The sequence below is a fragment of the Drosophila gunungcola genome, unplaced genomic scaffold (assembly GCF_025200985.1).
Source record: "Drosophila gunungcola strain Sukarami unplaced genomic scaffold, Dgunungcola_SK_2 000081F, whole genome shotgun sequence".
Lineage (NCBI taxonomy): Eukaryota > Metazoa > Arthropoda > Insecta > Diptera > Drosophilidae > Drosophila > Drosophila gunungcola.
In genome coordinates, this window is record NW_026453243.1 from 31372 (window position 1) to 44891 (window position 13520).

A 13520-nucleotide genomic window follows, 5' to 3' on the forward strand; every position below is an offset into this window, starting at 1 on the left:
AAACAAAATATGTAATATATTGTGTATCACTTGGCTTTAACGAACAAACACTTTTAGTGAGTATTTCAAGAAATATATCATTTCATATATTTATTTTCCAATAACCATGTGCTCAATGTGCCACAGTTTCTTTAAAAAGTTTGAGCTGTGTATTAAAAGCATTTTATGATGTAATCCAATAATGTTGCAGTGGAAATTAATGATAAAATTGAATTTAACTTTTAAAACAGCGCGACCCGTGTTGAATATGAGCCTGCCGGACTGCTTAAAAATTAGTGTGTAAATTGAAGCCTACTGGCAACGCCTGAAGCTGGCGCCCTTGGAAAGCTTAAAAAAAAAACATTGCCAATTTTCAGTGAACATTTAATCGCATTATATCACATTATAAATTTGGCCTAGTCCTGGGTTTTATCCGCGCTTTTCGGCACCGTCTGCGCAATCCAGTCGAGATACGGTGGATTGCCATTCTGTATGGGCAGCGAGATGACCTCGGCGACGCTATACGGATGATTCTCGCGGACGAACTTGCTCAGTTCGTCGATGCGACTGGTGCGCGTCTTGACCATCAGCAGGAACTCGTTGTCCTCATTGACCTTGCCCTCCCACATGTAGATTGATTCGATCTGGGGCACGATGTTGACGCAGGCGGCCAGTTTTCGTTCGATGATGCTGCGTGCCAGTTTCCTAGCCGTTTCCCGATCCGGAGTGGTCACAAAGGCCACCGAACTGCTGCCCGCTTGGTAGGACTCTCCCGTTTGGTCGCTCATCATGGAAATGGAACTACTGGAACTACAGGAACTGGAACTGGACGGCGGGACACTGGAAGAGAAGCACCTTTCCCGGCTGGCGAAACACGAACTGCTTGTGGCTAAGGCCGGGCGAATTGTGACGGCGGCGATGGTGGAAACGAACAACAGGTCGCGAGCAAACACCCAGCGAAAGGGCAAGAACCTTGCACAGATCCGATATTGCATTTACATGCACTTTGCACGGCACAGCAATAACAATCCCAATTTCGGTGCAAATGACAGATAGCAATAACAAAACAATAACCGGCTGTGGCGTTGCCGGACTGCGATGCGGCGATGCTCACTGTTTAGCAATTTTTAAGCTACAAAAAAATTAAGGCTTCCTTACACTGAGTTTTCATCAATTTTAATAAGTAAAAAATAAAATCTGTAAAATCTAGTATATGTACAAAATTAAACGGTAGCATTTTTCGTAACTTTTATATTTAAGCTCAATATTAAATATTAAATTTTGTTTAAAACCAAAAATTAATAAATAGACGTTAGTGTCAAAAATCGTGTTGAAGAATATGAAACTGTTTGATCCAATCTGAATTTGTATAGTATTTCAGAGTTGTGTGCATATTTTTAATATGGTTGACAAAAAAACCTAATAAGACCCTGATTCCTATTAGATTTTTTGGTCAACCGTAAACCGTAAACAGTAAAGCCAATTGGTTTTCTAATATATATTTATTATAGATTTAAAATAAAAATAAAGAGGTGGTGTCCTAGTTTATTGGTGAATTTCTGCCAAGTGCCTCTGGTCACATCCTTGTAACGGTGCTTTTCCAGTGCCCGCCGAATGACCTGAACCGATCCGCGGAACGGTTTATTCGTTCAATTCGCTTTCAGCTTTTCAAGCTGCAAGCCGTACTTTTTCCTGTTCCTTTTTTCGTTCACAGTTTTCTGTCTTTAGTTTAATTGTCGATAAAACTGTGTGCTTTTGTGTTAAATGTGCCTGGTCGAGCACCAGCTGCCCCCCAGTGAGACACGGATTCGGTCAGAGGGCCGGAAAATGACCGCCGATTGGCAAGGATTCACCCTAACCTCGCCGACACGCGCTCGCCCTTCCAGTGACTCCAGTATTGATCCCGGAAGTGGCAAACACCACCACCATCACCACCGAAACGATCCAAACGATGGACCTGCATCCTGTCGAGCTGTTGCGCGCCACATGGCCATCGCGCTGCTCTGGCTTCTTGTCCTTTGCGGTGCAACTGCTGCCGGCACGCCGGGATCAGAGGACACGCGGTGCGATGCGGGTCAATTCCAGTGCAGAGACGGCGGCTGCATCTTACAGGCGAAGATGTGCGACGGACGCGGAGACTGCAAGGACGGCACGGATGAATTGGAATGCGGTGAGCGTTTAATGTCAATCCGGGGAGATTTTGGGTCCACATGGGAAGGGATCCCCAAGTTCAATAATAGTTTCTTTACAGCCAAATCCATAATGTAATTTTAATGTTTATGGTAACCCCTGGGGAAGGGATAACCAAGATCATGTATAGTTCCTTTTATGCCATGGGGTATAGTTTTTCCGATTTGAAATTCAGCTGAGTTGGTGGCGGCGGGGTTTGGGCGCCAAAGAGGAACCTGACTTTTCTATACTAAAACATTATTGTTATGTAATGTAGTTTTTCACTTTTAATATCTATAAGTCCATTTAAAAGAGCTTAGTTAAGATGTGTAGTCTAGTTTTTGGCGGCAAAAGGGAAAGGAACACGACGTTTTTATACCCTTTCATTGATGATCTATATTGTAGTTTAACTTTTGATATATATACATATAATAATTTTCCCCTTGAAACCTTTGAGCCTAAGAAAATTCAAATACGTTTTATTTAACAGATTTTTGTGCCAAAACCACACAACTTTGTCCTCTAACAAGGGCTCTATAAATTGTAGTTTTTTTTGATATAATCAATCAGAAACCAAATCGATTTAAATAACTTGGACTGCGGAGGTTTTGGGGGCTAATCCAGTACGAATCTTTTCACCGAATGGGAAAGGAGCCCAAGATCATCTTAGTTTTAAGTCAAATCAGAGTAAAACTAAACCTTACATTTTAAATTTCCAATCCCGATTTACAGACTACCTACTGTGCCGATTGCCACATTGGTTCCCGTGTGCCCAGCCACACGGAGCCTGCCTGGCAGCGGAACTAATGTGCAACGGCATCTACAACTGTCCCGGCGGCGAGGATGAGCTAAACTGCCCGGCCCGCTCCGGATTTCGATTTGGCGACACCCACCGCATGCGCAACTGCAGCGATCATGAGTTTATGTGCCAGCAGGACCGCACCTGCATCCCGGATGACTTCATGTGCGACGGACGGCCGGACTGTGTGGACAAGTCGGACGAGGTGGCCGGGTGCACGCAGGCGGCGGCCACCTGCTCCTCCTCGGAGGGTCACCTCTGCGCCAACGGACGATGCCTGCGGCGGAAGCAGTGGGTCTGCGATGGCGTCGACGACTGCGGCGATGGTAGCGACGAAAAAGGATGCGGTGAGTCACACTTTTTTAATTTTTAAATATTTATAATATATATCTGTCCTGAAACTATTATTAAATTGTTAAATGAAATTGATAGAAATTAATGCAAGTACTTCACATTGTCCAAAGTTGAAGAAATATATATATTTATGCGTTAAAACATTTTTTTTTATTAAATAAGTTACACGTTTACACATTTTTGCTCGTATAGTTTTGTACATATATCCGAATGCCTATATCATATTTATGTGTACATAATTAATTGAGAAATTTGTATTTATCTTAGCTTAAATTAAATAAATATTGAAAAATATTAACAAATTATAAAAAATCAAATGCTATAACCATTAGAAAAATGTAAAAATGAATTGAAGCAAAACAAATTGATTTACTGCATAAAACCATTTTCAATAATTTGGAAAAATATTCATCCCAAAGTAAATATAATACTCTTTAATATTGTAATACCCTCTGCAAGAGTATAAAATGTACTTAATAAATGAGTGACTAAAAGTGTACAGATATGTGTATTACAGCCACAACATCAGCACATATAGGCATATTAAAATTATTGCTAAATTAATAAAATATTCATTGCGGAGGATCTGCCAAAAAATGATATTACCAAGCTATCTATTCTTTCAGCGAACCTGTGTCAGCCCCAGATGGGCAAATTCCTGTGCCGCAACCGCGAATCCTGCCTGCTCCTTAGCGAAGTGTGCGACGGGCACAGCGACTGTTCCGACGGAAGCGATGAGTCGGACAGCTGCCACTCCAAGCCGGACTGCGAGGTGAAGAAGTGTGCGCCGGGCGCCAAGTGCCACATGATGCCATCCGGAGGAGCCGAGTGCCACTGTCCGGCGGGATTCCGGCAGGCCAAGTTCGAGGACAGGTGCGAGGATGTCGACGAATGCCAGGAGCGAGATGATCTGTGCAGCCAGGGATGCGAGAACACTTCGGGTGGATATCGATGCGTCTGCGATGCAGGCTATCAGCTGGCCCGAGATAATCGCACCTGTCGCGCCATCGTACACGGCTCGCCGGATCAGCAACCGCTCCTGCTGTACACCACCCAGATGACCGTGGTGGGAATGCACTTGCGCGAGGACCATGTGCGCAACCATGTCTTCCAGTTGGCCGGCAATCTGAGCAAGGTGATTGGCGTGGCCTACGACGGCAGCCACATCTACTGGACAAACATCCAGAACGAGGCGGAGAGCATCGTGAAGGCCAGCGGCGATGGCTCGCATGCGGAAATCCTGCTGACCTCCGGCCTGGACGCACCCGAGGACCTGGCCGTGGACTGGCTGACGCAGAACATCTACTTTTCGGACAACATACTGCGGCACATTGCGGTGTGCTCGAACGATGGCCTCAACTGTGCCGTGCTGGTCACCCAGGATGTGCACCAGCCGCGATCCCTGGCCCTCTGGCCGCAGCGTGGTCTCATGTTCTGGACGGATTGGGGTGCCAAACCCATGATAGGTCGTGCCTCCATGGACGGCACTCGATCGCGCCCGATTGTGAGCGACAATATCCACTGGCCTAACGGCATTGCGTTGGATATGCACCAGCAGAGGATTTACTGGGTGGATGCCAAGCTGGGGAGCGTGCAAACGGTGCGACCCGACGGCACTGGCCGGCGTACGGTGCTGGACGGGATGCTGAAGCATCCCTACGGCCTGGCCATATTCGAGGATCAGCTGTATTGGTCGGACTGGGCCACAAAGAGTCTGCATGCGTGCCACAAGTTCTCCGGCAAGGGTCACCGCGTCCTGGCCAAAGACCGCACCATATACGCCGTGCACATCTATCATCCGGCCAAGCAGCCGGACACCGAGCATGGCTGTGCCAAGGCCAGGTGCTCCCACCTGTGCCTCCTCGCCGAGCCGGAGGCTGGCGGCCATAGTTGCGCCTGTCCGGATGGTATGCGACTGGCGCCGGATCAGCAGCGCTGCACCCTGACCGAGAAGCGACAGCGATTGTTTGTGGGCCTGGCACAGGTGCTGCTGGAGATCGAGCACACCGCCTTTGGCCGCCACGTGGTGAGCAAGTCGCACACACTGCCCTGCGCCATCAACGAAATGGTGTACAATCGCATCAACGGCAGCCTCATCATAGCGGACAATGACCAGCGACTGATACTGGAGTACCAGCCGGAGCAGCAGGAGACCAGCGTCCTGGTGCGCTCCAATCTGGGCAATGTGAGTGCTCTGGCCTTCGACCATCTCGGTCGCAATCTGTACTGGGCGGACGTGGAGCGGGGCGTCATCGAGCTGCTCTCGCTGCAGACGCGCCATCGTGCCCTCATCCGCTTCTTTCCGGGCCAGGAGTGGCCCATTGGGCTGAGTGTCATGCCGGCGGAGGGCTATATGTATGTGGTGCTCAAGGCCAGGCGGCACACACACATCGACAGGATACCGCTGAGCGGCAAGGGCGAGCAGGTGCATGTCTTTGAGGACGATCTGGGCGATGATGACATCAAGCTGGCGGCCGATTACGATACCCATACGCTCTTCTGGTCGGACAGCGACCTGGGCAGGATTAGCTACTCGGATTATAAGCAGCCGCAGGGCCAAACCTTCCGGGGTAAACTGAGGCGACCGTATAGCCTGGCTCTGGTGCAGCAGGATCTGTTCTGGAGCGAGTTGGGCTCACCGGGCGTCTACTGGACGCACAAGAGCAACATGGGCCCACGCAAGCGGATCGACATTGAGGCCAAGGGTGATCCGGGTGCCATTCTGCCCTTTGTGCCCATTGCCGCACCAGCTCGCATTCCACTGGCGGCCAGTGCGCCGGTCAGCCGGGAATCGCATCCCTGCCAGCACCTGAATGGCGGCTGCTCGCACATCTGCGTGGGCGAGGGTCCCTTCCATGCCGTCTGCCTGTGTCCGCCCGGCTTTGTGTACCGGGATGCGGGCAATCGCACCTGCCTGGAGGCCCTGGACTGCGAGTTCCGGTGTCGCAGCGGCGAGTGCCTGACGATGGCCCACCGATGCAACGGACGGCGCGACTGCGTCGACAACTCGGACGAGATGGACTGCGACGAGGAGCACCGCCGCAAGCCGAAGGTCATGTGCTCGCCCCGGCAGTTCCCCTGCCACAGCGGGGATCAATGCGTGGCCAAGGAGCGACGGTGCGACGAGCACATGGACTGCCACGACCACTCGGATGAGCAGCACTGCGAATTGTTTGGTAAGCGAATGCGGAGTAAATGCCTCCCCACTCCGACTGTTCCAAGCGGAGAAATAGTACGGTATAGATACTTTCCAAACCTCAATTCAATATCGGGAATTGGTATTGGATTCTCGACAAGCTCGCTTTCAAATCATTACATATATTTAAGAGGAGCCAACTAAAAAATTTATTTAAATAGAATTTATCTGATACCACCAAGTTTTAATTTTTACTTTGCTTTTAATTCATAAGTATCAGGAGCTTTTACTATTTACATCTTTTTAAAAATAAATCCAACTGAGTTTTAGATTTTAAATATAGTTTTGGATACTTTGACATACTTTTCAAAGTACTTTTTTTTTATATAAATATTAATATTACTTGGTGAGATCACAAACCAACCGAAATTCCTTTTTCATACCCGCTATCCCTTTAATTTACTCCATCCAGACAAGACGAAGAAGTGCCATGTCCATCAGCACGCCTGCGACAATGGAAAGTGCGTGGACTCGGGCCTGGTGTGCGATGGGACCAACGACTGCGGCGACAACTCCGACGAGGCCATGTGCGAGGCGCCATCGGGATGCGAGCCGGGGATGTTCCAGTGCAGCAGCGGATCCTGCATCGCGGCCAGCTGGGAGTGCGACGGCCGGATCGACTGCAGCGATGGGTCCGACGAGCACGACAAGTGTGGCCATCGGAGCTGTCCGCCGGACATGCACCGCTGCCTGTTGGGCCAGTGTCTGGACCGGAGTCTCGTCTGTGACGGCCACAACGACTGTGGCGACAAGTCGGACGAGTTGAACTGCGGACCGGGATCGGGAACGGGATCGGGATCCACAACGGCGAATATATCCTGCGGCGAGGAGCAGTACCAGTGCTCGAGCAATCTGAAGATCTGCTTGCCATCGGCCGTCAGATGCAACGGCACGGCCGAGTGTCCCCGTGGCGAGGATGAGACCGACTGTGGCGAGATTTGCAGCATCTATGAGTTCAAGTGCCGCTCCGGGGGGCAGTGCATCCGGCGGGAGTTCCGCTGCGACGGCGAAAGGGACTGCTCCGATGGCAGCGACGAGCTGAGCTGCGAGCAGGAGAAGGCCAATCACAACCAGAGCCACACCCAGCCGTGGGGCACTTCGAGGCGGTCCTGCCGGCCCGATCTCTACGATTGCCACGACGGCGAGTGTGTGGACATGTCGCGGGTGTGCAACAACTTTCCGGACTGTGCCAACGGACGCGACGAGGGCCCCCAGTGCACGACGGCCTGCCGAGCGACGAGTGGTCGCAAGGTGTGCCAGCACAAGTGCCGGGCCACACCGGCCGGTGGCGTGTGCTCCTGCTTCGATGGCTACCGCCTGGACGCGGACCAGTCCAGTTGTTCGGACATCGACGAGTGCCAGGAGCAGCAGCCATGTGCCCAGCTGTGCGAGAACACGCTGGGTGGCTATCAGTGCCAGTGCCATGCGGACTTTATGCTGCGCCAGGACAGGGTCAGTTGCAAGAGCCTCCGGTCCGGCGCCACACTGCTCTTCAGCAGCTTCAATGAAGTACGCAACCTGAGCGAACAGCCCGTAATGTTGTCCGTTGCCTGGTCGGCGAACGATTCCCGTATCGCCGGCTTCGATGTGGATATGGAGCGGCAAATGGCCTACTTTGCCTCCGACGAAGAGGGTGTCCTCTATCAGTACGATCTGCAGAAGAGGTACATCGTGCGGGCCTTGGGCCTGGCCACACCGACAAAGGTCTCCCTGGATTGGATCACCGGCAATGTGTATGTGCTGAGTGCTGGCGGGCAGGAGATCCAGGCCTGCAGCTTCGAGGCGCGCATGTGCGGCCGGATCGTGCACGTGAGGAGCCCCAAGCACCTGAAGCACCTGGCTGTGGATGGTTACCAGGCCAGGATCTTCTACATAGCCATACGTACGGAGGGCTTTGGCCACACCAGCTCGGAGATTCACATGGCCCGGCTGGATGGCAGTCGCCGGGATATGCTGCTGCAGAGGAGTGAGAGCTACATGACCGTGCTCACAACCGATCCCCACCAGCAGCTGCTGTACTTTGTGGACCTGCACAAGCGCACCCTGGAGAGGATTAGCTATCGGTTCAAGTCGGCCATGCAACGCAGACCGGAGATAATGCTGCAAAAGTCCAATGCTCTTATGCATCCGTCGGGCTTGAGTGTGTACGAGAACGATGCGTATATCGTCAACCTGGGCTCCATCGAAGCGGTGCAGTGCGCCATGTACGGATCGAGGGCATGCAAGAAGATCAATCTGAACGTGCTGAACGCCCAGGACATTGTGGTGGCCGGCAGATCCCGCCAGCCGCCGAAGGACTCGCATCCCTGCCAGCATGCCCACTGCCATGGGCTGTGCCTGCAGGCGGACTACGGCTACGAGTGCATGTGCGGCAATAGCATGGTGGCCGAGGGCGAAAGGTGTCCCCATGGATCCGGCAGCGAGGTGATCGTGGGCACCGACCACGGCAACAGCCTGGAGCTGGAGCAACGGCTCCAGCAGTCCACCGGCAGCCACTGGCTGATGGCGCTGCTCGTGTTGGCCGCTGGATGTTTGGTCGCCGGACTGGGGTACATGTACTATCAGTACCGGCAGCGCGGCCACACGGATCTCAACATTAACCTGCATTTCCAGAATCCGCTGGCGACGCTCGGCGGCACCAAACACTTCTTGGAGCAAGAACGTGCCGAGGCCGGAGTTCAATTCGCCCCGGGATCGGAATCGGGAACGGGAACGGGAACAGGCTCCAGCCGGGGCAGCAACGACACGTTCACCACCACCAGCGTATCGTCATCGTTCGTGCCGAATGCGCTCCAGCGGCTGCTCCGGCCAGGACGGCAGTCGTCCAGCGATCCAATGGCTCAGGAATTGCTTCTCGAGAGCCCCAGAGTGAGTGAATGCATGGAAAAAGCTACACGATCCCAATGATAACCATCCATCCAACAATCCATCCAACTATCCATCCAACTATCCATCCTGCTCCGCACAACAGGAGAGCAGCCTACAGCCGCTGGACGGAGGACGGCAGGGCAGTGGGCAGGTGCCAGACATCCTGGTGGAAGACTTTGACGACGACAATACCGCCGCACAATTCGGCGGGGGAAGTTACGCAGGCAATGATGCGAATGCACGAGCTGTGCCGTAAATAAAGGGAAACCCCCCCATCCGTAAAAGTTTTTCACCAAATTGCAATTGCTTAGTGTTGGACGGTCTTGTTATCACTCTATGTATTTATTATTGTACTCATATGTTTATCGGTGATTGGTACTGCTTTATTTAAGATGATTTATACTTCAAAATGTCTAAATAATAATAAGAAATTAAACAACTAAAATTATATTGTTCTAATTTCGAATGCTGATTTTGCAGAAAAGTGATCAAAAGCCTGTACTTTTCAGTCCAATACATTTCCTAAAGAATTCCGATCTCGAAGTGGAACAGCTTGTGAAGTGTGAATTTGCATTGAAATCTCTTTTAATCTATTTAAAAGTTGGAATTAATTGTATGTTAATTTTAATTTTTTTTTTTTTCGAAAAACTACTCTCAGTCCATAATATATCTAACAGAAATCCGATATTAAAGTAGTGTACTTGTAAATGTTCGTTCTTTAATATCCTCCAAATCTCAGTTTTTTAAAATGGGGCTTTGAAGTTTTTTATTTATTGCAGAAATTTTTTGTGTAAGTCTTAATTTTTGGTCGATTTATTTAATATATATATTTTTTAATATATTTGTAAGTACGGTAACTAAGTGAACTAATTTTTAAGAGTGTTAACCCAATACTGCACCCGGGTGGCAACGCCTTATTGTCCGCGTACTGTCCATTTAAATTTGAAAAAGTCGACCATCAAATATCAAATCACTACACGCTGGAATATCGCAAAAGGATTGCACCAAATACAGAGTGATTAATTGGCTGGTCATGATGTCAGCGCGATGTTTAGAAATTGCCAAACCTCGGACAAAAATTACTGCAGTGGGAAACCGCGGGATCCGCGACAGAAACAGAAACAGAAACAGATATAGAAATACATATCATCTGCCCGTTTGGATGACGATGACCCATTGCAACAATTAATAACGGTTATGCCGCAAGATTTATGAGCGACGACATATAAACAAGACCAAAGCGCTTTAGCCGTCGACCGCGAAATGTCATAAAAAAATGTAGAGACAAAACCAAAACCAAAACCAAAACCCGAACCCGAATCCGAATTGCTTGGCTCAGCTTATAGCCTTAGCTGCTTGGCTTAGAAACCGAAACCAGAAGAGCACTCACAAATTGTATAATTAAGGAAAAGAGCGAGTGCGACTTCACACGCCGTAGGGGGCGTGCCGCACTCGTAAAAATAAAACTAACTAACGCAAAGCCAAACCCAAACCCAAACCTGGGAATACACTCAGAGAAGAGCGATAGTGTGAATGAGCGATTTCTAAAACGAATTTTCTTTGGGCCTATACAAAATGTGCACAAAATTGGCCACAAGGCTTCAAACATTTTCTTGTTTTAATAAATCGGAAGCAATAAGAAAATAAATAAATTTAAGTTCTAGTACAAACAAAAAAAAAAAACCTACAAAAACCATAACAACATTTAATAAATAAAAAAATATGTAAAAATAAATAATTCCAATATGTTATTTGAAAAAGAAGGGTCACGCAAAATTAACCAATTATAACTATTTAATGTTATTAATTAATTGATAATAATGAAATCAAGTCAAAAAATCAAAAACAAATTTAATATATATATATATATGTATAATTTTTAAGGTTTATTAAATTATGCGAACAATAGGCTGTTGAAAGAAAAACAATAACGCTTAGGACAAACGTAGCAAGCTAAAGTACTGGTTGAAATTCGACATTGGCTATTAGGTATTTGGTCGGATTTAAATAAAATTAAAATGGCATTTCTCCCAGTGTATACACTGTATAAGGCACAGCTCGGCGAACGTGGTTTTTCCACGGCCAGATAATTTCGGGGCTTCTCTGCCGGATGAGTCGTGGGATATCGAACGAGCTGCGATGGCGATGACAACCGAACATGACGAACTTCCCAGAGCAGCTGGGACTCCGAGTCGGAGTCTTCTGTCCGGTTGCCCATTGCCCGTTGAGTAATGGGCCCTGTCTGCCGACATGTCCACATGTCCAAGTGTCCACAGCGCGCCAAGGCGTTAAAATCAGTTGTAAAGTATCTGGGGTGCACACTGCGATTCGCGCTTAGAAGCGTATAAAAACTAGACCCGGCCAACGGATCAGCAACAGTTGATCGTCGGCTTCCACTCGGTGCATACAGCTCTAAGAACCCCAATCCTTATCCAGGACCAACCAGAACTTATCCCAAGAATTCTTAAAATGGTAAGTAAAAACTACACATAAAAAGAAAAAACCGAAAAACCATCTTAAAAAAGTATAAATTAAAACTAAAATTGTAGTTTAAAATACTTGTTAGCAATTTAAAAGTATAAGGTAAAAAATAGTTGCTGACCAAAAAATTTAAGTGCTGACGAGTTGGCAAATTAATTCAATGAATTTTTTTTTAATTTCATTTAATTAAAATCTAAAAGTCTAATAATATAAACGAACGATATTTTCAAAAATTTAAATAATAATAATTTAAATTTTGTAACTCTTTTGGCATTCCTATACAAATTTAACAACATTTATCTACTTAAATATGAAAAGAAGACAAGACTGTATACAATTAGGTACATCTGTCGATTTTATAAAAATTAACTATCATAACAAACTAAAATAATTGCAATTAAATTAGTAATAGCCAAATCTAAAAACTGTTTAAGCTAATAAAGCTGTATAAGATAGTTGCAATAATATAGAACTCAAGATTCTGATTCAAACCACCATCATCAATGTAGAACTTTGGTTTAAAAGGTTTAAATTAAAAAAAAATATTGATATGTCTTAAATTTAATTAGAAACAAAAACAATGTTAAATTTTCTTAATAAATTTTCCAATTTCAAATCCTCAGAACTCCTTAACCGTATTCGCAATCTTGGCCGCCTCCGTGGCTTTCTGTGCCGGCGATGTGTCGCACTTGTCGCGCAGCTATCTGCCCCCCTTGAGCGGTGGCTACTCCGGCGGCTACTCCTCCGGCTACTCCTCGTACCCGTCGTACTCGAGCGGATCCGGATATTACTCCGGCGGAGTCGGCTCCAGCTACGCCTCGCCGGTGGTCTCGTCCAGCTACAGGAGCTATGCGGTGCCGCAGTACACCACTTATGCCACTCCATCGCGCACCTATTTGCCGGCGAACACTGGGTACACCGGCTACTCCGGATATTCGGGCTATTCCGGCCTAAATGGCATCGACACCAAGTACGGCAGCAATGGCGGCTATGTCTACTAGGCCAACATTTCGGGAGGCATCCTGGCCAGCAACAATGGAGCAAGCGGACATGTATATTCCTATAACTTTTTTTTTTTTTGCCTCTGCTAAGCTATTATTTTGTGCAATTTATGAATACTAAAATTTTTCAAACGCTTTACACTAATTAACATACATTGTCGTGTTTATATTTTAACTGGGAATTTTTGGCACTTCCTTTTTTAGACTTCTAAAGGAGCGGACTGATCCTTTAAGTACATTTTTGAAGATTTTTCGGAAAGTCTTAAATGCAATAACGCCTTAGTCGCTATGTATAAAACAAAAGTTTGCTTACCTTAAAATGTTGACTGTTTTTCTTAAAAACATTCCCATATGTCAAAAGTTAAGTATTTAAAAAAAATTGATTTCTTAAAAACCTTTCTTGCTTGTGGACATTAATTTTGAAAATCTCATCCTAATAATTAATACAGTTTTATACGTCTTTGACATAATGGTTAGCTTAAGGATAAAAGAAGAATCAAGAACAAAATAAAACAAATATATATAAATTAATAAAAACGTTTAAACGTGGTACTGATCAACTTAGCCACATTTAAGCTTATTAAGTGTAACTTAAATTCCGTGAAACTCAGAAACTTCCTTTAGATGCTAACTAAAACTGTAATAGCCTCTGCCATATTTGCTGCTATAAAAA

General features: G+C 47.2%; 3 protein-coding genes across 3 annotated transcripts; 2 read left to right on the forward strand and 1 right to left on the reverse strand.

Annotated features, from left to right (window-relative positions):
- Nucleotides 1–132: 132 nt before the first annotated feature.
- On the reverse strand, nt 133–1082 carry LOC128264851 (protein CutA homolog). Its single transcript, XM_053000566.1, has one exon. It carries the CDS (start codon nt 972–974, stop codon nt 396–398), a length of 579 nt encoding a protein of 192 aa, XP_052856526.1. The 5' UTR covers nt 975–1082; the 3' UTR covers nt 133–395.
- A 502-nt stretch (nt 1083–1584) lies between these two features.
- On the forward strand, nt 1585–9810 carry LOC128264849 (putative vitellogenin receptor). Its single transcript, XM_053000564.1, has 5 exons — nt 1585–2149; nt 2881–3294; nt 3928–6477; nt 6910–9365; nt 9469–9810. The coding sequence occupies exons 1-5, from the start codon at nt 1744–1746 to the stop codon at nt 9619–9621; spliced, it is 5979 nt and encodes a 1992-aa protein (XP_052856524.1). The 5' UTR covers nt 1585–1743; the 3' UTR covers nt 9622–9810.
- Nucleotides 9811–11677: 1867 nt separating this feature from the next.
- Nucleotides 11678–13000, forward strand: LOC128264842 (prisilkin-39). Its single transcript, XM_053000554.1, has 2 exons — nt 11678–11837; nt 12470–13000. The coding sequence occupies exons 1-2, from the start codon at nt 11835–11837 to the stop codon at nt 12845–12847; spliced, it is 381 nt and encodes a 126-aa protein (XP_052856514.1). The 5' UTR covers nt 11678–11834; the 3' UTR covers nt 12848–13000.
- Nucleotides 13001–13520: the final 520 nt, after the last annotated feature.

Bases quoted from the DNA above. Each gene is read 5' to 3' on its own strand.
- LOC128264851 (XM_053000566.1), bottom strand. From the start codon at position 974: ATGCAATATCGGATCTGTGCAAGGTTCTTGCCCTTTCGCTGGGTGTTT.
- LOC128264849 (XM_053000564.1), top strand. From the start codon at position 1,744: ATGTGCCTGGTCGAGCACCAGCTGCCCCCCAGTGAGACACGGATTCGG. The intron at 6,478-6,909 runs GTAAGCGAATGC...TACTCCATCCAG, and splicing joins GCAGCACTGCGAATTGTTTG to ACAAGACGAAGAAGTGCCAT. The intron at 9,366-9,468 runs GTGAGTGAATGC...TCCGCACAACAG, and splicing joins TGCTTCTCGAGAGCCCCAGA to GAGAGCAGCCTACAGCCGCT.